General features: G+C 39.8%; 1 protein-coding gene across 1 annotated transcript; it reads left to right on the top strand.

Annotated features, from left to right (window-relative positions):
- Window positions 1-212: 212 nt before the first annotated feature.
- Window positions 213-22,372, top strand: UBE2J1 (ubiquitin conjugating enzyme E2 J1). The gene is made up of 8 exons (XM_037520101.2): window positions 213-536; window positions 8,499-8,572; window positions 9,723-9,854; window positions 13,135-13,219; window positions 13,794-13,899; window positions 14,568-14,697; window positions 16,223-16,342; window positions 21,760-22,372. The coding sequence occupies exons 1-8, from the start codon at window positions 506-508 to the stop codon at window positions 22,036-22,038; spliced, it is 957 nt and encodes a 318-aa protein (XP_037375998.1). The 5' UTR covers window positions 213-505; the 3' UTR covers window positions 22,039-22,372.
- The last annotated feature ends 382 nt before the right edge of the window (window positions 22,373-22,754 follow it).

Here is a 22,754-nt window from a genome sequence, read left to right as displayed (position 1 = left end):
AGGGCGGGAGGAGGGCGAGGGCGCCGCCCGTTCTTGCAGATCCGGGAGCGGGGTTCGCCGAGCGGCGGCGGCCGCGGGCTGACTGGCTGCCGCGCCGACCGGCCGCCACGAAGCGACTGCCACGTCAGGGCCACTTCACAAGCCCCGGGCGAGGGCGGGTGACGCAGGCCGGGCGGCGGCCGCGGGATTGGGCCGCAGCCAGACGACGGCGCTGACCTCCACCCCGGGCGCCGGCTCCTGCTACGCCGCGGCCGGCGCCGGCGCCTGCCCGGCCCTCAGAGGGGCGGGGGAGCAGCGGAGGAGGCGGCGCCATCGCGAACCCCGCGCCTCGCCCGCACTCTCCCCGCCGCGCCGCAGTCAGGGCCAGGGCCGGGCGGGAGCCGGGCGTGTCTGCGGAGGCCCCTCGGCCAGGCTCAGTCGGCCCGGGCCGCGCTGAAACCCGGGCGGCGGCGCGGACAGGAGGCGACGGCGGGACGGGAGGCCGGGGCCGGGCCAGCGACCCGCCATGGAGACCCGCTACAACCTGAAGAGTCCGGGTGAGCGGGGCTGCGGGCGGCGGCGCCTGCAGGGTGGCTCGGGGAGGCGGGGGCGCCCAGACTCCGGTCCGGGCGCGGCGGTGACTTCGCGTCCGCCAGCACCGGGGGCGCCATTCCCAGTTTGGCGCTGTACGCGAGACCGCCGCCCGCTCGGGTGGTGCAGGCCGCAGGGCAGGGCGGCCGGGCGAGCGTGGGATGCCCAGCTTGGGGACCCGGCCAGCGCCCCGGAGCACCCGGACTCGCCTTTCTTCTTGTTCGTTGTGTGGGACTGGACCACGAACTCGTCTCTAAGGAAAGGTGTCCACGTGATGTTCATGGGGGATAGCAGCCCCCTGCCCTCCCTGTGCCCGGAGCTCCGTCGTTATTTCTTCCTTAGCTGCCACCGGACTTTTTTTATTCACCGTTTGACTCACTCACGTTTGAGGATTTGCTTGTTTAAATACCCTATTGGCAGCCTTTTAGGCGAGTGGAATTATAGACTTAAAGGAAATAGTCTGTATGAAACTAACCAGCTAAGAAAATTGACTAGTTGAGCCATATTGTTACAGCCAACCTGTGATTTTGACTAATGGGATCTATATCTAGTCAGTTACAGAATGACATATCTCTACAGTCAGTTACAGAGACTAATTTTTCTGTGTGTTACCACTCCTGTTTCATTCACAGGCACAACCCAAACAATTCCAGCCTTAAATTCTTTTCTGGTGCATTATAAATGTGAAAGAAAAGCAACGAGCTTTTTCAAATTAAGACAGATTTGAGATGGGTTCTATAAATAGTATTTTATCTGTACCTTGATAAATTTGTCTGAAGGGAGAAATTTTATAGTTCAGCTCTAAACAATAATCCTAGGGTATTAGTGATGATTTGACCAATTTTTGCCTTTTTTTTTTCCTAAATAGCATTGTGAATCTCTGACTTTTTTTTGAGGTTATGCATATTCCAGAAAAATTTGAAGGTATCGATTGAATGATGTCAGCTAAGACCTGACCAAGTACATAGAATCGCCCTGAACATTTGCAGGACCACAGACTCCTTTAAAAATCTGGTTAAGGTTATGGGGTTCTCCAAGAAATACACTGATAAAATTTACTTTCTGCGTTGTTTCAGGACCAGTACTCCCCTCTCCCATACCCAGCCCCATGTCAGTACAACTCTTAAAAATGGGGGAATAGGGACAGGGAGGAAGGTCATGAGGAGGGAAGGAAAAGTTTAATTTTAAGGTTAGTTGTAGAATGATTAAATTTTTTAGATTATGGCTAAGTAAAATGAAAGTACCTAAAAAATGTAAGGTAACTTCTTGGTCACATGGGACCACATCACTTAGGACAGTTGAAATACTTAGTGGAATGTGCAGAGAATCATGCAAATGTGAGCAGTGGTGCAATTTGGAACAGAGAACTGGTGTCCCAAGAGATTGTTGTTAGAGGACGCTGCTCAATTTTGATAGGTTATGATTCTGATAAGCTTTTAAAATTTTCTAGAATTTCGTGCATTTCCAAAGTATATGACCTATTGTCAGTTAGCTGAGTTTTGGTCCACATGATTCTAGGTGTGTAATAAATAGCATCCTCTTTGGTTTCATTTTCTCAAAGGTTGTGTGGCTATTCTAAAAGAATTTAAAAAAAGCTTATTGTTTGTTGTGTGGATCATTTGGAGTTTATGAAGAAGGTGAATTAGATGTTATGGAATGGTAGGAGCCATAGAGAAAATGCTTCCTTTAATTTTCAGCCCTATAATATGAATATGTGGTTAAAAACACCGCACAACATCCAATTCACATTCTTTTCCTAGACTGTAGAGACATATAATGTACTGGTGGCTTAATATCTTCACCCAGATTTCCCAAAGACTGAAAAATCTCTACAAGGTATAAAAATCAAACTCATGAGTTTTCTCTCCCTTCCCAAAATTATCCTAATATTCTTATCCTAATATTCTAATCCTGACAGCACCCTTGAGAGCATTTTTTTTAATCTGTCTTGGTCTACCCTTTTGCTACATACATACATGTATATACATACATTCACACATTTTTGTGTGGGTACCATTACACAGAGACACAAATCTCATAGGTCATTTTTGTCACCATATCAATTGAAATAAAACTTAATAACTGATTACATCACTCCTCAAAATAAAAAATTTTTACTACCTTCCATAGCGGCAGATAAAGTTCAAAGCAAACTGTTTAGCTTGGCCTATAGGACTGCTCATGATGTGATCCTGTTGTAGAGCAACCCCGATACAAAACGGGGTGCCTGACTGTGGGTCCTCACCTGCGCTCTTAAAAGGACTTATCAATGCTCTACTGCAGGCACACGCGAAAGGTTAATAAAAGGTTTATTTACAAGGGAAGGGGAAATGAGGAAATGTACAGCTCAGGGAGAAAAGTGGGAGACAAAGTTTTAAATGAGTCCTACCCGATCCGCCGATCAGGAATCCCAAAATGGCGCTCTGAGAGCTGGCCGCCAGCCAGGAGCGGTGAAGCCAGGAGGCAAGCGATAGCGAGCCCCCCAAGGCCCACGTGTTTGGTTTTTTATATCCAACCTGGCTGCCCAACTCCACCCTCAGGTCCCAGCCACCTTCCCTTTGGTGGTGATGGGATTTGCCTTTCCCAATGTCTTGATGGCTTTAGTCTGGAGTGGGGGCGGGGTCCACAAAGCCTGTATGGGATTAACTCAGGACATCATTTCCCCCTAACAATCCTTTTCTTACTCTCCAGCCTCATATCTTACCTTTTTTTTTAAAAAAAGATTTATTTGTGTATGAGTACAAGAGCTGGGGTACAGGCCAGAGGTGGAGGGGGGTGAGAGAATTCACCAGAGTCAGAGTGGGGAACAGAAGAAGCTGATCTACTGAAACACACTGCTGAGGGGATCAGGGGGCAAGTCAGGAAAGGTCCGCTGCCTTGTGGGTAGCTCCCTGGCTGGAGATCAAACTCGTGCTGCAGTGACTGAGGGTAGCTTCATAGGTTGCATCTTAGCCCCTTGTGCCACCAGGGAGGCCCTCATAGCTTACCATTCTTATACTCCTTTACATTTTCACCATCTTTCCATTTTACCTAAGTGACTTTCCAGATGGAGCAGCTCTACTCACCTGTATGCCTTAGTTCCTATTGGAACTTTTGTCTGGAATGCTTTCTCTTTAATCCACCTGAAATTCCTATTTTTTCAAACCTCTTTAAGGTTTAGTCCTGTCTAGTTCTCCTAGCCAGACTAAGATAGTGCCTATATTTGCGCATACTTGGTCAATATTTATGTTGTAATTGCTTTCATGTCTTTTTCAGTCTGTTCTGAGCTTTGTGAGCTTTTTGAAGGCAAGAAGCAGGTCTTAGGCATTCTTCTGGCTCCATAACTCAGACATTCTTTAAATGTGGAATGGATACCTTTCCAAGGTTTTTCTGGGCAGAAACATTGTTGTGGTTTTTTTTTTAAGATTTATTTTTATTTATGCATATAAGAACTGGGGTGTAGGCCAGAGGTGTGAGGGCGGGGGTGGATGGAGGGGCCGTGGTGGTGTGGGGGAGTGAAAGGATTCACCAGAGACAGAGTAGGGAGCAAAACAGGTGGATCTACTGAGATGCACTGCTGAGGGGGGCAGTGGGCGAGACAGGAGAGGTCTACTGCGCCTTGTGGGTTAACTCTCTGGCCACAGCTTGATAGTACTGAGATTTTAACCCCTGCGCCACCAGGGAGGCACAGAATCATTCATGTTTAAACTTTTAAGTGCCTTTATTGGAACAGGAAGAGGCATTTGGGGAATGTGACACTGGGTTCACTTCCTCATTATATCACTCAGCATATCACTTCCTCAGTGAAGCCTCTTCTGCATTTTACCAGTGCTTTTGAGATTGATGATCTCAAGGTGTTTGCTTTCCCAAGAGAAATAGATGCACAAAGAGATGTAAAAGATCCTGTTAGCTGAAGTTTTGTTTCCAAACCCCAATGTCAGCTGGTCTGGTCAATGAGTGAACTAGCCTGGTCATGTGAAGAGTGCTAATACCTAGGTTCCTAGTACCTAAAACTTGGACCCAGAGTGACATGTGACCTCCATTAAAAAGAACAAGAACAGGCATGCAGGTGCCAACCCCCTTCCCTTTCCTGGCACATCTTATCTCACCATGGTAGCAGAGTTCCACTGAATAACCTTGTAAAGAGATAAGAATAGAGTTGAAATGGAAAAAGTTTTCTCTCTAGCCATGTGGTAGCAAAAGATGGAGTATCAGGAGTGCCAGACTGTGCTCAAGCTTTAGTTGCCAGGCAGTACATTGAAACTTGACTATTCCATAGCAATGATAATTTCTCTTTGGGAGCCAGGGAGCCATGCCACCATAAGACCAATTAACATAACATAACAAGGCCTGTTTTTTTTTTTTTTGAAGATTTATTTATGCATATAAGAACTGGGGTATAAGCCAGAGGTGGGGGCGGGGAGAGAATTCACCAGAGAGAGTGGGGAGCAGAACAATCAGAGCTACTGAAATACACTGTTGAGGGGAGCAGCAGGCAAGACAGGAGTGGGCTGCTGTGCCATGTGGTTAGCTCCCTGGCCGGCTGGGGATCGAACTTGTGCTACAGTGGCTGAGGATAGCTTGACAGCACTGTCTTTAACCCTTGTGCCACCAGGGAGACCCCCAACCAGGGAAAAACACTGAGAAGGCCTTATATTTTAATTCATTTCTGACCATAACTTGTGAGCTGGGAAAGAGGGAAGGTTGAAAAGGAAAGGAAGGAGAATTATGTGAAGGAATTATTGACTCTCATTTGACAAATGTAAACATTGAGGCAGAATAAGTGACTTGTTAAAGAATTTATAGCTACAAAATGTCAGTCATAATTTTAATGGAGCTCTAATTCCAGAATCCACATTCTTTTTCATTAAGCATTCATAATATGTTATTTCAGGAAAAATATATTATGAAAATACTAGACTAATCTCACTTTGTTTTTGGCTACGTGACTTTAGTTTTCACATGATATGTGCCTTTGTGGTTTATGAACTAATAAAATCAACATGTTTGACTGCTCAGCCAAATATTGTTTCTTTAACTATATTTTTACCGTAATTTTGACCCTTTCACACATCGCTCATAATATCCAGGTACTACTGGGTGTTTATTTTCTTCTGTTGAACTGAGCTGAGTGGGGAAAGAGGCAGAGAAAATATGATCAGGATATGGAATGACATAAAATCTGGCCTCTGCTGCTTGTTCATTATCTGGCTAGCTGATGAGGAATGAAGGAAAAACAATCTCCTTGGCATTTTTGATTGCTGGCAACAACCAAAGTAATTAACTTCTATGATTTCACTTATATCTGATAATATTAATTTACAAGGATTATATTTTTATGTAGCTTTAAACCAGGGGTTTTCATTCCTTCTGCCATGGGCCCCTTAGGTGGATGGGACATAAATAGATTGAATGGCCTTTGGTATTGGCCTCTTCCACCAAAATAACTCTGTTGTCTGTTTTACATATTGAGGCTTTCATTAAGCTCTTCTTTGAACAAAGATTTTATCTTACTACCAAATAAGTTTAAAAAACCATTGTCCTTAACTATTACCTTTGAAATAGATTTGTTTTGGGATGATAGTAAAATTCAATTAAATTGATAATGGAGTATTTACCATGTGGTGAACCTTGAAAGAACTGTAGTAAAGTAGACTGTTTAGCAGGAAAGATAGGTGTTAAGTAATTAAAAGTGAGGTAAACTTTTTAAAAGACAAAATGCAGGTTTTCAGGGCTTTTGGCAGTATGACAAGGGGATTCTACTTGGTCTCTATGGCTATGGTTTCCAAGCCTTACCAACCATTACAATAACTTTTTTTCCCCCAACTTAGGAACCCCAGATTAAAATGAAATTTTTGGGGGCCTCCCCGGTGGCACAGGGGCTTGAGCACAGAGCTGTGAAGCTGTCTGCAGCCTCTGCAGTGCTGATTCAGTCCCAGCCGGCTGGGGATTGAATTTCCTCCTGGGAGATTCCCACCTGGCTCAGCAGACCTCTCCTGACTCACCCGCTGCTCCCCCTAGCAGTGCATTTCAGTCAGTCTGCCTGTTCTGTTTCCCACTCTGTCTTTGGTGAATCCTCTCACCCTCCTGCACATCTGACCTGTACCCCAGTGCTTGTATAAATAAATAAATCTTTAAAAAACATAAATACAAGAAAATGAAATTTTTGCAAATGTCCTGACACATACTAACCTGTTTGGTTGTATGTGTGTGGGAGTTGCTTCTCAATTAACCTCTCCCTATAACATGCCAACCTATGCCTCCACTTACTTTTGTTGTTTACCTTTCATACCCAATTCCTACAGCCTTTCAGATGTCAATACCTGATCCATTTTCTTTTTTTCTAAAGATTTATTTATTTATGCATACAAGAACTGGGGTACAGGCCAGAGGTGTGGGGGGTGAGAGGATTCACCAGAGACAGAGTGGGTAGCAGAACAGGCAGACTAACCGAAATACGCTGCTGGGGGGAGCAGCCAGCAAGACAGAAGAGGTCTGCTACGCCATGTGGGTTACTCCCTGGCCACCCGGGGATTGAACTCCTGCTGCAGAGGCTGCGGATAGCTTCACGGTGCTGTGCTTAACCCCTTGCGCCACCAGGAAGCCCTGATCTATTTTCTGTCTGTTCTTAGTTATGCACCTAGAGCATACATAACTCTAATGGCATGTATTGAACTTATGTCAGTTAGTTTTCAAGCAGAGTTTGGGAGGACCTTGGGCTACCTGGCTTTGCTATCCTAATCCTGTATCCTGACTTTTTTTTTTCCAGCACCTAAAGCTTCAGGTGAGAGGGGCTAGGATCAAAGGATTGGTCTTTGAGAGCCAATAGGGAAGGAAGGGGTACAGATACAGATAGGATTTAGATTGTGATAGGCTTTGAACAGTCATTTATCATGGAAACATAAGTCTGTTCCATTCACTGAAAGAGGTAGAAAAGAGATAAGAAGTGAGTAAATCAGTGTGAAAAATTAGAATGTTTGTTGGAGAGAATTGGCTGGTTACCTTTCTAGAGAAATAAAGGAACATTGGGTAGCACTATAGCCCAATGGAGGTTGCTGATAATAATCTATAGTAGCCTCAATGTGTCTGCCTCAGTGACTGTTTTACTCCCTTCAGTAATGCTCAACCTTTGGGTATGAGATACTAAATCAGAATGGTTTGCTTGGGTCAGCTAGAACTGAATTTTTCTAGCGAGGTATGCAAGACGCATTCCTACGTGTCAAGCGCGTAGAATATAGAGGGAAGTGAATATAGGTGAAAGTGGAGTGAAAGAAATTGTGGGGTCAGTGGATTGAAGATTTTAATTAAGCTGAAGAATTATTAAAAATAAAAATTCAGTTAGGGCATTGGAGATTCAGTGACCACTTGGGACAGTCCCATTAAGTTTTTGAGATAATGGGTGGAAAGTCCCAAGAAAGTGAGAATATGAGGGTTTGTTGTCCAAGAGCATGAGTGCCAGAGGGCATATTTTTGATAATATAGATATTTTAACAAGATAGAGTTGGGCTGCTTGTGTTGGAACACCAGCTCTTTCATTTACTTGTGGTGTAACCTTGGACACATTATGCAGTCAACCACATCTTAGTTTCTTCCTCTGGAAAATGGGGATAGAAATAGTATTTATCTCATAGTGTTGTTTTGAGCATTACATGAATATTTAAGTGCTGCCACATAGGAAGCATGCATAAGTACTTACTAAATAAAAAGTGTCTTTATGAGACTCCCCTATATGTTTAATATATAGCTCTTCTGATGCCTACCTCCTATTACCTTTATCTACCCTATGTAATTATTTCTATTTTCCCATAATTAAATTTTTAGCATATGCTCACTTAAATTAGTATTCTCTGTGTTTTGTTAAAATCTGAACTTTTTCATTAGTTTGTTAAGTCTGTGCTGATTGTTTGGAAAAGTATATTTTAAATGTCTCTCATAAAATTTTATTTCAGCTGTTAAACGTTTAATGAAAGAAGCAGCAGAATTGAAAGATCCAACAGATCATTACCATGCGCAGCCTTTAGAGGTTAGTTTCTATCTCTATATTCTATATATGAATCTTCATTTTTTAAACAAATTCCTTAAAATTGTTTTTTCACTGCTGTGTGTCATTACAGATGTGTTTGGTATGTTTTACTCCCTGTGTATCCTGAGTATTTCAGTAGACTTTTAAAATCAGACAATTTAGAAAAAGCAGATTTTTGGTCTCTATAAAATACACCTCAGATGCTAAATTAGTTTTAGGTCTTGATTATGAAAAGTGTGAGTGGAAAGAACTCCAGATTTTTACAGTGGAAAAACCAGCATCTTGAGGTGTCATTGCAGCTAGTTTGGGCTTTTTGCACTAGCATCATCTCCACCTTTCTTCTGTTTTCTCATCTGTAAAAGGAGGGTATTTAAATGTACTTGGTCTGGTTTTCATATTAATAGTGATAAGGAAGTAAAATAATATATGCTCAAGTATTTTGCAAACTGTGAAGTACTTGGTAACTCTAAGATGATGTTAATAGTAGTATTTATATTACTGACCACTTGTAAGTAATCTCTTATACATCTGTTAGGGATAATTTTTTAAAGTTTGTTAAAATAATCCAGATTCTTAGTATTTCTTATATAATCTTATTTGATTACATAATAATATCACTAATTGGTATTCAAGAATTAATTTCCAGTTTCATTAAATATGCAGTCTTATTATGAATGTAAAATAATATGCAGACTTTTAAAATGCATTTGTTTAAAAAAGACTAGCTTTTATGGGACACAAAGATTCGTTGTTGTTTTTTTTAATCATTTTTTTTTTTTAAAGATTTATTTATTTTATTTCTACAAGCACTGGGTACAGTCAGAAGCATGGGAGGGTGAGAGAATTCACCAGAGCCAGCGCGGGGAGCAGAGCAGGCAGAAGGACCGAAGTACACTGCTGAGGGGAGCAGTGGGCGGCAGGAGAGGTCTGCGTGCCATGAGGGACCCTCCTCCGGTGGCCGGGGAGCAGCCGGGGATTAGTTTTCATTTATAGCTTTTGTACTTTTATAGTGTTTTATGCCTTAGAAACTGTTCAAGTCATAATAGAAAACATTTAATTTTTCTCAACTGTAATAGTAATATTTCTAATACTGATAAAACTGGTCGAACGTTTTAATGCTATTGATTTGCTCGTTATTGTTTTTGTTCAGGATAACCTTTTTGAATGGCACTTCACAGTTAGAGGACCCCCAGACTCTGATTTTGATGGAGGAGTTTATCATGGACGAATAGTACTACCACCAGAGTATCCCATGAAACCACCAAGCATTATTCTCCTAACGGTAAGAATTCTTGCCATTTTGGAATGCTCTTGATTTAAGTCTCCATGGTGGCTACAGAGTATAGTCAGTGTATTCATTGTCATTAAGAAATAAAGTAGACATTATTATATTTTTGCCTTTGGGCACCAGGCCTGGGCCTAAATATTTTTCCCATAAAAATAGTTCTTGGGGCCTCCCTGGTGATGCAGGGGGTTAAGTGTCAGCACTATGAAGCTGTCCGTAGCCACTGCAGCGTGAGTTCCATCCTTGGCCAGGAAGCTAGCCCACTTGGCACAGCAGACCTCTCCTGTCTCACACACTGCTCCCCTCACCAGTGTATTTCAGTAGATCTGCCTGTTCTGCTCCCTACTCTGTCTCTGGTAAATCCTCTCATACCCCCACCTCTGGGGGTGCACCTCCCACCTCTGGCCTGCACCCCAGCTCTTGTATGCATAAATAAATAAATATAATAATTTTTATGAAGTTGAAGCTTCTGAGAAGTACTACTAGTTCTAAAAAATAATTTCCATGTGTAATTTCCATAATGTGGTTGGACGGATTCAGTGAATATGCAGAAGGCTAGGCACAATGTCCTGGCACGCAGTAAATGCTCAGTAAAGGACAGTTAATATTGTTATATCTCTTAATGAAAATACCTCAACTTCCCACTTTTCTTCAGTTCTGTTTCTCATCTCTATGTAGTGGTCTGAGAGTAAGAACTGACAGAGTCTTCAATAAATGTTAGCTATGTTGTTACTGTTTGTCTTAGAATTTCTCTCCATCTTCACATATTTTATCTCCATGTGAAGGAAAACTATTGATCCAGTTTTGTCTTTCCTGGGACATTGGTCCATCAATAAATCATCTCTTGTTAAGCTTCTCTTTTTTCCTTTAATGACCTAAACTTGAAAAAACAAATGAAACCGGACCTCCCTTGTGGTGCAAGGGATTAAGCACCACACTATGAAGCAATCCACAGCCTCTACAACACAAGTTCAATCCCCGGCCAGCCAGGGAGCTACCCATATGGTGAGGAGGACCTCTGCTGTCTCGCCCGCTGCTCCCCTCAGCAGTGTATTTCAGTTCGTCTGCCTGTTCTGTTCTCCACTCTGTCTCTGGTGGATCCTCTCACCCCCCACACTTCTGGCCTGTACCCCAGTTCTTGTATGCATAAATAAATAAATCTTTAAAAAAAAAATGAAACCAAAATAAAAACCTTTGTAATCTGTGCCACCACTTCAAATTGTTGCCCTATTTTTCTCTATAACTTTAAAAGCATCTATATTCTAGATTAACCTGTCATAGTTTGCTTTCTATGTATAGAACACTGTTGAAAATGTTTATTTTACCAGTTTTGGAGACCAGTTTCAGAAAAATGGCTCCTCTCAGTCTTTATCCTGTTCAGTCTGAGTTAAATATCTGATACATATGGGGTAGTAAATGGTGAAGCAAAAGATACGCATCAATAAATACCAAATTAATGTTGCTTTTACATATATTTGGTATAGTGGAAAGAACATTAGTTTTAGAACCAATAAACCTGGATTCTGACTAGTGCTCTTTCCATTATTCTGAAAACAGTTTATATAATCTCTTTGAAATGCAGTTTTCTTATCTGTCAAGAGATATGTATGATAAATATAATAATCATTATAAAGTTCCTGGCGTACAGTCAGAGGCGCGGGAGGTAGAGTGAATTCACCAGAGCCAAAGCAGGAAGCAGAGCAGGCAGAAGGACCGAAGTACACTGCTGAGGGGAGCAGCGGGCGGCAGGAGAGGTCTTCGCACCATGTGGGACCCTCCTCTCCTGGCCAGGGATCAAACCAGTGCTGCAGAGGCTGCGGGCAGCTTCGCAAGCCAGCGCTCAACTGCTGCGCCACCGGGGAGGCCCATATATAGAAGCTTCTTATAAAATATTAGGGGATGTTGAGAATTGTTCAAATTGTCAGTATAGTTGCTCCTGGGAGTGCCCCATTGTATCAGGAATCATTAGTTACTAGATCATCAGGAGAGACAAGTAGTCTGGGAGGAGGAGCTGGTACATGAGAAACTGGTAAGGAAACTGGTAAGGGTAGTTGGGGGAGCAGCTATTTACCAATCAGTATAGACATTTTTTAATAGTTCACCAAAGGTATAATTATAGCACACTGGCTAAGAATCAGCCCTGTCCTCCTAAGAAAGGGAACAATTTTCCCTTTCTTCACTTCTCTCTTCAGAAAAGTGTTCTCTAACCTTCATTTGACAAATAGTTATTAAACACATGTCATGTGCAATGAGAGAACAAGTCAAATTCTCTGCCGATGTGGAACTTTTATTCTGACATCATGTCTCTTCCTTTCCCGTCCATATAAATATGGAGCATCTACAATTCAGACTTGTTTTTTCTTATTTCCATGAAGTGGCTTTAGTGATCATCTCTGTTGAATTCAGGTTCCAATAATGTGTATTTTTTTTCTGACATCAACATCATCAATAGGTCTTACACCAGGACAACAGATCCATGCCCAAAACTGTAATCATTATTTCTGATCTCCCTTTCCTATGTTTCTATTGTATGAAATTGCTTCATCCTTCTGAAAATCTCTTCTGTCTCAGAGCCTTTTTCTCTATTCTTTTCCTTACTGATACTTAGTTAGGTGATGCTAAATCCTTAGGTTTTTATCCTAGTCTCTGCACATCTTCTCTTTTAGATGCTTCACAGAGCTTAGCTCTGTACTAGGCACAGAGGAGGACATCATGACCTCCTTATATGTCAGTTATTTAGGTCTCAAAAAGGTGCTACAACAACATATAAAAATAGCTTTTATTATTAATTCAGAATCTAGCAGAGTATTTCTTAAGGACAAAAATCTATGTCCCATTAGAGATTATTTCCTTTTAAATTCTTTTTTTTTTCCCCAAGATTTATTTTTTTGTAGAAGAACTGGGGTATAGGCCAGAGGTGTAGGGGGTGAGAGGATTCACCAGAGACAGAGCAGGGAGCAGAACAGGCCATTTAACTGAAATACACTGCTAAGGGGAGCAGCAGTGAAACAGGAGAGGTCTGCTTCACCATATGTGGGTTAGCTCCCTGGCCAGTATTGAACTGAGGCTGCTGCCATGATGGGCTGTAGCAATAACCCCTAGGCCACCAGGGAGGCCCCATCCTTTTAAATTCTTTAAAAATTATCTTTGAAAGTTATTATATGTAAATCTATAGAATATACATTTAGAGTATAAAAAATTAAACACACTTGTTAAATGCTTTATTTTTTAAAAAGCCTTTCTTATTAACTTTTTAAATGCATTATTTATTCCTAAGGCTAATGGTCGATTTGAAGTAGGTAAGAAAATCTGTTTGAGCATCTCAGGACATCATCCTGAAACTTGGCAGCCTTCATGGAGTAGTAAGTATTTTCTTTTTTTTTTTTTTAAAGATTTATTTATTTATTTATACAAGCACTGGGTACAGTCAGAAGCGCGGGAGGATGAGAGAATTCACCAGAGTGGGGAGCAGAGCAGGCAGAAGGACCGAAGTACACTGCTGAGGGGAACAGCGGGCAGCAGGAGAGGTCTGCACGCCATGCGGGACCCTCCTCTGGTGGCCGGGGAGCAGCCGGGGATCGAACCAGCGCCGCAGAGTCTTCAGGCAGCTTCACAACCCAGTGCTCAGCTGCTGCGCCACCGGGGAGGCCCTATTTTTTTAAAGTGAATATAAATCTTAGATAACTTGAATAAATTCATAAAGTATAATGCCCTCTTGAGATTGAAGCTGTTTTGAGAAAATAATTTGATATTATTAAATAAATAAATTTGATATTATTAAATAAAAATGCCTTTCCTTATCTAGGTTTTTACAGTTGTTTTAATGTAAGTCCTTTACTGATATGTCTTTCATGAAAGCCTACAACTCTTTCTTTCTAGAGTAAAACCTTACCTTTTACAAAGCAACTTAGATTGATGTTTACTTTTTTATTTCAGTAAGAACAGCATTATTAGCCATTATTGGGTTTATGCCAACAAAAGGAGAAGGAGCCATAGGTTCTCTAGATTACACACCTGAGGAAAGAAGAGCACTTGCCAAAAAGTAAGTTTTGCATTTCATTTTTTTTTTTTTTTTTTGAAGATTTATTTATTTATTTATTTGTAGAAGAACAGGTATAGATCAGAGGTGCAGGGTGTGAAGAAGATTCACCAGAGACAGAGTGGGAAGCAGAACAGTCAGAGTTACTGAAATACGGTTCTGAGGGGAGCAGTGTGTGAGACAGGAGAGGTCTGCTGCACCAGATATGGATTACTTCCCTGGCCATGGTTTGAACTCAGGCCTTAGTGGTGATAGTGCTGAGACTTAACCCCTACAGCACCAGGAAGTCACTTGTTTTTCATTCTTTATGATTCAAGTACTATCTGGATGATTGCTATTAAGAGATAGGCTCTCTCTCTTTGTGAGTTACATTGGCATAGGAGCTAGTCTTAGTTTTTCTATTTCAGAGATTTAGGGCTGTTCCAGTTTCCCTGTGGTGACCAGAATCTGAAAAATTGATCGCATGCTACCTAATTTTGAAAAGTAGTTATAATAATTTTTTTATAGCCTAACATGTATATTTGTTTCAGAAATACAGTTTTTACCGCAGTTGTTCAGTTTATATGTAGAGGAATGTTTCTTTTAAAGCTAAATTTAATTATTCATTACTTGTGTGTCTTGAATTAATATTCAAGTATTTGATTATACCCACCAATAATTTTTTCTCCCAGATCACAAGATTTCTGTTGTGAGGGATGTGGCTCCACCATGAAAGATGTCCTGTTGCCTTTAAAATCTGGAAGTGATTCAAGCCAAGCTGACCAAGAAGCCAAGGAACTAGCTAGACAAATCAGTTTTAAGGTACTCTACATTCATAAATTCTAATTATATAACCCTTTCTTTTAGCAACCAAATTCTGGATGGAAAGTAAAGCTCTATACTTTATGGCAATAAATTTTTACAGGTAAGTTTTCTTAATACAGAAGTAATAAACATTTGCAAGGGTATGATAACAATAGTTAAAAGCTTGGACTCTAGGGCTTCCCTGGTGGTACAAGGAGTTAAGTCTCAGCACTGTCAAGCTGTCGCGAGCCACTGCAGCACGAGTTTAATTCCAGGCCAGGGAGCACAGCAGACCTCTCCTGTCTTGCTATTACTTTCCTCAGCAATGTATTTCAGTAGATCTACCTGTTCTGCTCCCCTCTGTCTTTGGTGACTCCTCTCACCCCCCGTACTTCTAGCCTGTACCCCAGTTCTTGTATGCATACATAAATAAATCTTTAAAAAAGGAGAAAATGACATGCATAATCACATCCCCAAGATATGATTGCTGCTAATAATTTTGGCATAGCTCCCTTATATCTTCTTTTTTCTGCATATATGTTGTACCCAAACAAATAATTACTTCTGGAATTTAATTAGCTCCACAAAAGTTGTCAACCTGCATTAAGCAACATGCTTCCCACAACCCTCTTTTCCATCTCTTTATATCCTATCAGTCTTCCAGATCTAGTTCATGGACAGATTTTTCCTTCTATTTTATTGTGGAGTCTAGAAGAGGAGGTGTGTGGTAAACGTTGATTGCTTTCTTCCAAATTCCAATTCCCATTGTGCTTAAAATTGCTTCTCTGAAACTCTTAGTGCCAGATGTGTGTGTGTGTTTTTTTTTTTTTTTTAAGATTTATTTATTTATTTATACAAGCACTGGGTACAGTCAGAAGCGCGGGAGGGTGAGAGAATTCACCAGAGCCAGAGCAGGGAACAGAACAGGCAGACTGACGAAATACACTGCTGAGGGGAGCAGTGGGCGCGGCTTGAGAGGTCTGTCACGCCATGTGGGACCCTTGCTTGTGGTTGGGGATCAAACCAGCGCTGCAGAGGCTAACGGGCAGCTTCGTAGTCCTGCGCTCAACCGCTGCGCCACCAGGGGAGGCCCACCAGATGTGTTTTGTACAGCAAAATTTCAGATTTTTGAAAGCATCAAATGTAAATTATTTATTAATACTTATAGTGGGTTAGCAGCACTCCATAATTAAATCCATTGCTATTTCCTAAGCAAACCTGGGAGTAGATACACTAATATGGAGTAAAAACTGTTAATAGCCTCAACTGTTTTTTGCTGAAAATTGCAAAAAATATTACTTTTTAGAACTTTTTGCAATTGTGGATTATAACTATGATGTTAGTTTTGTCCATCCCCAGGTAACAGCTCCTTGAGAACAGGAATTGTCAATGCCTCTTCCTATAACACCTAGCACAGAGTTGAACACATGATTGAGAGTTGATATTAAAGTAGCAATTAAATCTAATAGAGGAATTTAGTATTATGGTGAGTTATTCTATACATTTCCTACTGTGACACTGCTTTTGGATATATCTTTTATAGGCAGAAGTCAATTCATCTGCCAAGACTATCGCTGAGTCGGACTTAAACCACTCTTTTTCACTAAGTGATTTACAGGACAATATACCTACAACGTTACAGGGTGCTACAGCCAGCACATCGGTATGGCTTTTGTCTTTTACATATGTCTGTATTAATTATTTTTTACAGTAAGAGGGAGAGATCCCTAGATGAAATATCTGAATATTTTGATTCTCTTTACAGCTGGATTCTAGCCCCGCTCTCCCTCTAATGAATTATATAATCCTAAGTAATTTACACATACTTTCTGGGTCTTCTTTTGTTAGATGGAGCTGAACTAAATAAGTTTTAGGCCTTATTATTCCTCCAGAAATCTATGATTTCTCTGAAAAGTTAATTTTAATATTGTGCTAGATTCTGAATAAAACAAAGTATAAACAAAGTATATGTACAAAATAAAACAAAGTATACATATATGAGACAGTTTCTAAATAGGCACTCTATTTTTATCAGATTTGTTAAACTGCATCAAAGCACAGAATTAGTAAAGATCTGGAGCCAGCTTTACTCTAGACCTGCTCTGTCCTATACAGTAGCCACTAGCCACATCTAGCTATCTAAATTTATATTTTTTATTCAAAATTATATTGGCCACTTTTCAGGTAACTTATAATCACATATGGTGGTTACCATATTGGACAGTATAAACATTAAACATTATCACAATGGAAAGTTTTATTGGACATTGCTGTTTTGCACGTAGTAAGTGTCCCAATAATTATTGAATGAAAGAATAAATGTGTTGTTAGTTGTACCTTGATTTATTGTTTACATATTGGTCAACCTAAGACATCAGAGAGATTGATTAAGAAGTAATGGGATCATTGCTAAATAATTAGGATTATGGGGGAAAACTTTAATTTCCCTTTCTATGTATAGAATATGAACTTTCTTTTGGGGTTTTTTGAATAGCAGATTGGTTTGTAGGCAATCACTCCACCCCACCCTGACACCTTGCGAATTTATAAAGGATTTTAAGGGTCAGGAAATTGAAATAGAAGTTTGACAAATACAGACTTACCTTTTACTCAGGATACCTACTATAAAGTGGGGCTGAAGTGACCCTTTCTAATTCAGAGTGAGATAGGCAGAGAGAATTAGTTTGGAGAAAGCAGGGGAGAAGGTGCTCTGAAGGAAGTACTTGGAGGACTAGAGATAGAGGTTATAATAAAAAGTATTTGCTGAAAGTTAAATCACTTTCACATGATCACCATGAGATTTTATAAATTGCAGAGGGATGTAATGAAGTAATTTTAGTGGAGCATATATTTTTGTTTGAAGTCTTAAAAAAGTTTCAAATAAGTTTTCATCTCGAGTTCTTTTTTTCATATGTAGTTTTTTTTTTTTTAAATAAGAGCATTCTATTTCAGAGAGGGGGGTGGTAATCTTTTTTTTAATATGTAAGGACAGTCTGTTAATATTTGTGAAAGATTTAAATTTGTCTTTAGTCTATCTTAAATCTAAGTAAGGTTCCCCTGTTACAGATTCCAGTTGTAGTTTATTTTACTATTATTTATTTTCTGTCTCACATTCCAGAATTTAAGTTCTTTGAAGATCAGTGTTCTTTAGTTCTCCACTGTATCCCAGTGCTTGGCACCATGCCTTGATTTTATTTTATTTTATTTTATTATTATTATTTTTAAAGATTTATTTATTTATGCATACAAGAACTGGGGTACAGGCCAGAGATGCAGGGGGTGAGAGGATTCACCAGAGACAGAGTGGGGAACAGAACAGGCAGATTGACCGAAGTACACTGCTAAGGGGAGCAGCAGGAGAGTCAGGAGAGGTCTGCTGCGCCATGTGGGTTGTTCCCTGGCCAGCCGGATATCGAACTGGTGCTGCAGAGGCTGTGGATTGTTTCATAGTGCGGTGCTTAAACCCTTGCGCCACCAGGGAGGCCCCATGCCTTGATTTTAGTGGGTAGTCAGTACATATTTGTTGATTGAATAAATGACTTTCAGGATTGGCACTTTTAAAAAACACTAGGAATATAAAGAAATTGAATTTATATAAATTAGACTGTACAAGCAAGAATGTTATGGTAGTATTTTCCATTCTGATTTTAAAGTACCTAAAACTTAGAAGTGTTTTTCATAGATACAGATAATTAATTGATGCCAGTACTGGTTAAAACACTGACAAGCAAGGAATTGTCTATAATTGCAAGCTAAGCTTTTAATTACATATACATACAAATTATCTCAGAGTGATTCTGTAAGTTGATCATTATGGAAGTAACTGAGACCTGTTTTTGGCTGAGATGGCTGCTTTACATGCAAGTGTAATATAAATTCTCTGAGATATTGTACATTAAATCCCAGATAAGCTATGTTTTTTTAGCCTTGAGGGGGCAGATGATCCCCCAGAGTCTAAATATAGGAGATAACATTAGGCCATCTGTTGCTTTTTGAGGCAGGTATTTCAACTATGTACAAATAGGAAAAATGTTGATGGTAGTTTTATCTTCTTCCAGTCTAACAGATTTTTTTTTCCCCAGAGATTGAGGTTCTGAATAAACCATTCCATAAAAAGCACAAAACTCCCTCATAGATGCTGGTTATTTCAGGTTGTTACAGAAAAATTTATATGTATTCTAAGGGACTTAATTTGTGACTGTAGATTTTTGCTTTATATAAATAAATTGCATTTAAATCTTAAATACCTTTGTCTTCTAGAAATGGTTGCTTCATCTTTATTAAGGAATTGAAACTATTATGACTTAAGTATTCTTTCTATAGTTTGTGTGTTTGAACAAGTTTAGGCAAACACCAAAGGTTTAGAAGTTCTGTCGCCAAACCTACAGCATTTTGAAAATGCTAAAGGCAACTCACTTTGCCACCTGGCAATGCCATATGAACTACCAAAATTTAGTGCAATTAGTCTTTAACTCCAAATAATTTAGGTTCTTCAGGGTCTATAATCTTGAAGTTGGTACTGTTTTCCCTTCATGTGATTCTTTTAAGTAGAAAATATTTTAGAATTTTATAATACTGTAACACTAGGTTTTAGTAATATATCCACCAAAGACACCTGAAATATAGGATCTTATTAAAAGTAGTACATCTATATAAATATTTCCATTAACTGCATATACTAAAATATCATCTAAAGTCAGTGTTTTAAGTGTTCTAAATATATGATTAATACTAATAAAGGTCTGAAAAGCTGTCTTAAGTAAAGTTACATTTTAAACCTAAATGTAATATCTCCAAAGGAATATATTAATTGTATTATTAATAACATAATAAACAATTGTATATCCTAAGCACTTTGTATCATCCCACTTAATACTCATAACCACTAAATTAGATATTATCTCTGATGTGCAGATGAGGGAGCTGAATCTTAGGTTAAATAACTTGCTTTAAGTCACAGATCTATAGAGTGGCAAAGCCAGCCTTGTAATGATAAGGCTTCTGTTTGGGGTGGGTCTGTGGACAGCATAATCTTCCTCTCAAGCTAGTGGGAAAAAGTGACATGTATAAAACAGACGCTTTAAGCTGAGTCAGTCTTATTTCCTAACTGATAGCACATCATGTTTTTTATTTTTCTTTAGAGCCCATTTCTCTATAAGTTTGAAGTACTTTCAGTCAGTTAGAACTTGTATCTTCTTTGGCTGATGGAAGAACAGGAGATCTCAAATGGAATGTTGCTATATTGGTTGCCATGACACAGTTCAACACAATGAGCATTTATTAAGTCACTGTATGACACCTGTGACAGTGTAAGACCTTATGAAATGCTGCAGCTTTGTGTATTTATTTTCTGCTTGCAGATTGGTTCCAGAAGTCCTTGAGTATACATATCTAAGTCCATGTAGCACTGACTCAGTATCAGCACTAATTTTTAACTCAAAGTGGTAGTTTCTTTCTGCCTCTGTGTTATGGATCATTACATTTGAGTACTTCTGAAGGATAGTGTTAAAGAGATTTAGATTATTTAAACCCTTTAATGTTGAGATGAATGTCAGATTTAAAATTAATTTCTTGTGCAGGAAACTAGATCAGTTTTTCCCCCAGTGTGTATAGCTGTTGGCAGCACAAAGCCCATCCTCTTACTTTTGTAAAAAAAATATTTGAATTACTTTATTCACATGATTTTTTTTCTTTCTAACTATTAAAATTTTCTCTAGTGAAAAGTATTAGTATAAAGTTGTTTTCAATAAAAGAATTAAAGACATTGAGTTATTAGAGGTAGAGTTAATGTATCTAAATAAATAAAATGGAATTTATATTTTGTCCTTTTTATTTATAAATGATATTTAAGTTTTGAATCAGTTGGTATCACACTGTAGTTTTATCTTGACCTAGTAGTCATTGAAAGGATAGAAAGAGTTGTCATTCACTCCTTTGTGGAGGGCAAGTAGGTGCCAATGTAGAGGATACATTGAGTCTCCCATAACTACCTCCCAAATTTTTCTCAGTACAAATTTTACTTTGAAAGGGTAAAGTAACACAGTTCATTCTTTGCATATGTAAAGTAACACAGTTCAAACTCACAATAAAGGGGCCTCCCCGGTGGCGCAGTGGTTGAGCGCTGGGTTGTGAAGTTGCCTGTCAGCCTCTGCAGTGCCGGTTCGATCCCCGGCTGCTCCCCAGCCACCGGAGGAGGGTCCCACATGGCGCGCAGACCTCTCCTGCCGCCCGCTGCTCCCCTCAGAAGTGTACTTCAGTCCTTCTGCCTGTTCTGCTCCCCCCTCTGGCTCTCTGGCTCTCTGGTGAATTCTCTCACCCTCCCGCGCTTCTCACTGTAGGAGCCCTTGACAATGCCGGGCCCAGCAGCAGAGTCAAAGAAGGTTGTCTACTTCACCAGATGTAATCCAGGGCCAGCAGCCAAGAGACAGCCAGTGCTTGTATAAAATAAATAAATAAATCTTAAAAAAAAAAAAAACACAATAAAGGACTCTTCTAGACTGTATTCAATTCAGTTGATGGAAATTGTGAGAAAAAGGGTAAGCCTCGTTTGAAACCACATCTAAATTTTACAGCATTACTGTGAAGAACTTAGTTTGAAATGATTTTGTATGCTCTGTGATTGTTGGTGAAGCATGTCGATAGGTAAGATAAACCTGATTCATAAAAGGCACACTTGAGAGTTGCTCTTTTTTTTGCCATTTTTAGAATGACAAATTTTCAAACAAAGTAGAAATCAAATTGCTTCTGTGCTTGGCTCTCCTGGAAGAAGGGAGGTCCCCAAATACTTAGTATATACTACTGGAGTTGCAGTGGAGGGAGGATGGAAAACCTTCTATAGAGAACATGGTCAGCTTTGTCCTTGTCTTATTTGTTGTCAGTAAATTCTCCACACAGTGAGAACCTGTGTTGCTAGTTTAATCAGAAGGGCGAATTATTAGTCTGAGCATTCAGATAAATCTTGGTAGTTTTTCCCTTAGACACATTTCGTTCTCTGAGATTCTGGTATTTTTGAATAGTTAACAGGTGTATACATACATATTTTCTTTGCCAATTTCAAACAAATTTCTTAAAATTTCCTAGTATGGAGTCCAGAACCCCTCTGCAACATCTCTTCAACAACCCGCCCAACCTGTAGCTAAGAATACCTCCATGAGCCCTCGACAACGCCGGGCCCAGCAGCAGAGTCAAAGAAGGTTGTCTACTTCACCAGATGTAATCCAGGGCCAGCAGCCAAGAGACAACCACACTGATCATGGCGGGTCAGCTGTACTGATTGTCATCTTGACTTTAGCATTGGCAGCTCTCATATTCCGACGAATATATCTGGCTAATGAGTACATATTTGACTTTGAGTTGTAATACTGTTTTATGTCTTAAGAGCTGTGACTCAACTGCTTCATTAAACATTCTGCATTGGGTGTAATTTAAGAATTGTTTACAAAAGGTTATTTTGTATTTACCCTTTATTCCTTTTTTTGATCCTTATAAATTCAGTATATAGGTAGACATTCAGACTGTCCTGCTAAGTTTAAGGAACTGCAAGTTACAGTTCCTTTCTTACAATATGACCTGCTTTATAGGGAAATAACTTATTGTTATTTCTCATTCCTCAGTTTCTTTTTATGTAAATTTGTGATATTTTTCTGTATAGCCCTTTGAAACTTTGGGGTAAAAGATGGTGTTTTAAGTTCCAGAAAGTATTACTAGTTACTCAATATCATTTATTGAGTACTCTTTCTACTTATATAGAGTGATATAGGGCTAAGAGTTAAAAAGGGAAAATAAAACCCCTCAAATTGCTTGCTATAATGCCATTCATACGAGACAAATTGTTATTGCCCACTTTGACTGACTTTGTATACTGAACACTCTTCTGTGAGAGTGACTATTTCAGTCATTCATGAGGGAATGCGATTATAGCTTTATTATTGGATGTTACTTGAAGAGGGATGATGCTTGTAACCACTTAGATATGCTATTATCCTCTTCTCTCTGATATGCACACAAGATTTTAAAAGAAAACAACCCTCCATAGATCTTTAAGGAAGGGAAGTTTAAACCAAGAAACTGCTTGA

Source organism: Talpa occidentalis, unplaced genomic scaffold (assembly GCF_014898055.3).
Source record: "Talpa occidentalis isolate TD23 unplaced genomic scaffold, MPIMG_talOcc4v2.1 talOcc4.2, whole genome shotgun sequence".
Lineage (NCBI taxonomy): Eukaryota > Metazoa > Chordata > Mammalia > Eulipotyphla > Talpidae > Talpa > Talpa occidentalis.
Note: the sequence above shows the minus strand (reverse complement) of the source record. Positions and strands in the feature narration are given on the sequence as shown.

Excerpts from the sequence above, each read along its gene's own strand:
- UBE2J1 (XM_037520101.2), top strand. The coding sequence starts at position 506 with ATGGAGACCCGCTACAACCTGAAGAGTCCGG. Across the intron at positions 9,855-13,134 it reads CAAGCATTATTCTCCTAACG|GCTAATGGTCGATTTGAAGT; the intron begins GTAAGAATTCTT and ends TTTATTCCTAAG. Across the intron at positions 16,343-21,759 it reads GTGCTACAGCCAGCACATCG|TATGGAGTCCAGAACCCCTC; the intron begins GTATGGCTTTTG and ends AAAATTTCCTAG.